The 3,645-nt window shown below is 29.3% G+C and overlaps 1 protein-coding gene across 1 annotated transcript; it reads left to right on the top strand.

The window, feature by feature from the left end:
* The first annotated feature begins 1,227 nt into the window (after nucleotides 1-1,227).
* On the top strand, nucleotides 1,228-2,932 carry LOC130798616 (peroxidase 27-like). The gene is made up of 4 exons (XM_057661673.1): nucleotides 1,228-1,509; nucleotides 1,793-1,984; nucleotides 2,068-2,233; nucleotides 2,312-2,932. The coding sequence occupies exons 1-4, from the start codon at nucleotides 1,291-1,293 to the stop codon at nucleotides 2,725-2,727; spliced, it is 993 nt and encodes a 330-aa protein (XP_057517656.1). The 5' UTR covers nucleotides 1,228-1,290; the 3' UTR covers nucleotides 2,728-2,932.
* Nucleotides 2,933-3,645: the final 713 nt, after the last annotated feature.

The raw sequence follows: 3,645 nt of genomic DNA, 5'->3' as shown, positions 1-3,645 counted from the left end.
AAACTTGTCGTCTAATTTGTCGCTTATGTCTAAATTTAAAAACCGAATAAAAGTTTAAAATCCGAATTAAAGTTTAGCGTCAAAAGGTTTATCGTCTAATTTATTGCTAAAATTAGACTTAAGCGAAACTCATACCCGAGAGCGCGGCCAAATGAGCCCCCCGGCTCGAGAAAGATAAAGAGACGTATCTACACGGGAAAGAAATTAAATGCCTATGAATAAGATAAATAAGTAGAACCAAGTACAAAATAAAAAGAAAACAATAATACTAATAATAAAAAGAATTAATATACTAAATGCATCGTTCATAAATATCGCTACACAAACGGTTAAATCGAGAAATGTTTCATTAAAAATTAACAAATATTTGTTTGCATAATTTTTAAGGAAGATTCATATAAATTAAAAATATTCAATGACATATGTTTAGCAAGTATATATAGAATATGAAATCATTTTTATTTATTGATAAAAAGTTAATAGTAATGATTGAACAAAGATATTTCGTGTATTCATATAGAAAGTTAATCTAATTCAATACTCCTCTCTTACTTAAAGTTATTCATACAAGGAATGTTCATGTGAATTAAAAGAATCTTTTTAATAATAAGTATACAATTTTATTGAATAATAAATTCAATGGAAAAAGTGAAGACCATAAGCATTAAAAAGTATTATAATAAACTTAGTGAAATAATATAACGACCCCAAATACTATTCAAAAAGTATTTTAATAAAGTTTGTGAAAAACGGGTAGAGGTCATAAGTAATATAAAAATGTTAAAATAAAGTTGGTAGAATACATATGTGACCATTAACATTAAAAAAATATTAAAATGAGGATAAACAAGGTTAATTATGTTCAAAATTTATGACATAAATAGAAAGAGTTTTTGGAGAAACAATAAATAAAATATAACACAAAATTCAAAAAAGAACGATCAACTTGATAAGATGATTCCAAAATATAGTTTTCCTTTTTATTGACTTAGAAAGATTACATGGTATTTCCCACAAATAAGAATGATTCAAGTCATCATTTACATATTCATACAATAATGTCAAACTGGAAAAACAATCAACCATTTAGCTAATAATGTCAAACTTCATTCAATAATCCTTGACCAGCATGCCTTCAATTGAAATCAATTAATTATTGACTTCATTATCCAGTCAGACCAGAGTTCAACTATAAAACCACAAACATTCTACTCACAAATTACAACACTTCCATTACATTACATTTCTATTTACTCAAACAAAAAACAAAAAATTACAAGAACTTTTACAATGACAACTAAGATATTTCAAAAGTTATTCTCATTCTTTTTGTTGCTTGCCATGATATCTGCCATGGCGAACGCTGAAGAATTGTCTTTAGATTATTATAAGTACTCGTGTCCTGGTGTCGAGGACATTGCTAAAAGGATTACTGAGCAATATATTTCTAATGTTCCCGGCTTTGCTCCCGGTTTGCTTAGAATGGTCTTTCATGACTGTTTTGTTAGGGTATATCTATTATTATTCCCTCTACTATAATACTTTCTTTATCATTTACTAACATTATAATTTATTCGATGCTAGTGTATTACTTAAAAGTTTTCCCAAACAACTTTAACTACCTATATTATTTCAAGTTTTCTCGTGTAATTTTCATAATTACAAAACAATATTAAAAACAAAAAAACTGCAAATTTACCGAATAAAATATTATATTCCTATATCATGTTTAGGTTTAAGTATTCAAGACATTTTTGACTTACTCTAAATTTAAAATGTTGTAATTTTATAGGGGTGTGACGCTTCTGTATTAATAGATCCAACAGAGTCCAACAACCAAACGGAGAAGACAGCTCTTCCCAACGTGACACTTAGGGGGTACGAAGTCATTAATGCAATCAAGTCCGCTCTAGAAAAACAATGTCCTGGTGTTGTTTCTTGTGCTGATATATTAGCTTTATCATCTCGAGATGCCATCCGAACGGTAAAAAACATTTCATGCATGATGGTATATGAATATGTCTTCTTAATTAACATGCATTATCGTTATTTAATTACATGTTACAGATAAATGGACCTTTTTGGGAAGTTCCTCTTGGTAGAAAGGATGGAAAAATCTCATTGGCTTCAGATGCAGATACTCTTTTACCATCTCCATTTTTCAACTTCTCAAGTCTTAAAGAAAACTTCGCATCATTGGGCCTAACTACAAAAGATTTGGTAGTCTTATTAGGTAAGTTTCAATTTCACTACAACATTCTTATTATATTTGAAAGTCAGCCACTATAAAATTTTCATTGCGATTTTGTAGGTTCTCACACCATTGGACAAGGTCACTGCTTCGTCTTTCAGAGCCGACTATACAATTTCTCGGGACGAGGTGACACAGATCCTTCATTGTCTCCTAGTTATGCTGCATTCTTAAAGACTAAATGCACGCCAAATCCAAATGACACCCAATCAGTTGTTCCATTGGATAGGATTACACCAAGAGTTTTTGATGAAAATTACTACGTTATGGTAAGCCAAAATAAAGGGCTATTCCATTCTGATGCTGCTCTTTTGACTAATGCTGAGACTAAGAGCTACATCTACCAGCAAATTAAAACTAAGAGATCAACTTTTGCTCAAGATTTTAGTGCATCTATGTCGAAGATGATTAAACTTGGGGTACTTACTGGTAATCAAGGTGAAGTTAGGAAGACATGTGGTGTTGTCAATGCATAAACTATGCTCTGGTTTTCGTCCCTCTCATTTGTGAACAAACAAACAAAATTGTTATTAGCAAACTTACAAAGACACAAAGTTTATATTTTGTTAGTAAATTTTTTTAATTTTATTGAAATAGAAATTAATAAACTTGAATATTTCTCGTAATTAGATAATCAGATATGTTTAATAACTGTTCATATCGCCTTTGTAAAAATCTTAAAAATAATATTTAAAAAAATTAATTAACTATTGTTATTGATTGGCAATGGCAATGAGAAGAATACTAATCGACATTTACTACAACTATAACAACTCATATAACACAACAACAATTAGCAACGAACTGGCAAGAATTAACAAATCATTTCCAAATCCAACCCTAATTCTCATACATCAAAAATAACAAATCTAACTTAGGCTCATAATAAAAATCCATGTATTACAGTAAAGTTTAACAAATGTAACTTGGAATAAGAAAAAAAGGAGTATCAAAAAGAATGTTATTGAATTTGGAAAAAAATTGCTTACAAGATTTTTTTTGAATCATTGAAATTGCTACCAAATCAAAATCAACCCTCATTAGATAAAAAAAAAAAAAAGAAATCAAAGAAGATGGTGTTTGGTGAAGATTTTACTATTCAATTGTAAATAATTATTTAGTAATCTAAGTAACTAATATATACGTATTTGCCACTAAAGAGAGGGAAAGAGGAGGGAAAAAAAGAGTCCTTTTTTGTATTTTTAGTTTTAAAATAAAATTATGGCACTCAATTATAACATGACATGTGACTTTCCAATTAAATGAGATAGAGTAACATGTTACTCTAGGTAGCTATAACCTGGTAGCTTTTTCATTTCAAATAGGAGCAAAAGGTTGGACCTTTGTAGAATAAACGTGAGGTTAGTTCTTTATTTGCAGACGAGCTAAAGGTT

Source organism: Amaranthus tricolor, chromosome 13 (genome assembly GCF_026212465.1).
Source record: "Amaranthus tricolor cultivar Red isolate AtriRed21 chromosome 13, ASM2621246v1, whole genome shotgun sequence".
Taxonomy (NCBI): Eukaryota; Viridiplantae; Streptophyta; class Magnoliopsida; order Caryophyllales; family Amaranthaceae; genus Amaranthus; species Amaranthus tricolor.
Note: the sequence above shows the minus strand (reverse complement) of the source record. Positions and strands in the feature narration are given on the sequence as shown.

Coding starts and splice junctions, on each gene's coding strand:
- LOC130798616 (XM_057661673.1), top strand. CDS start 1,291: ATGACAACTAAGATATTTCAAAAGTTATTCTCATTCTTTTTGTTGCTT. Junction 1,510..1,792: donor TTCATGACTGTTTTGTTAGG/GTATATCTATTA, acceptor GTAATTTTATAG/GGGTGTGACGCTTCTGTATT. Junction 1,985..2,067: donor CTCGAGATGCCATCCGAACG/GTAAAAAACATT, acceptor TACATGTTACAG/ATAAATGGACCTTTTTGGGA.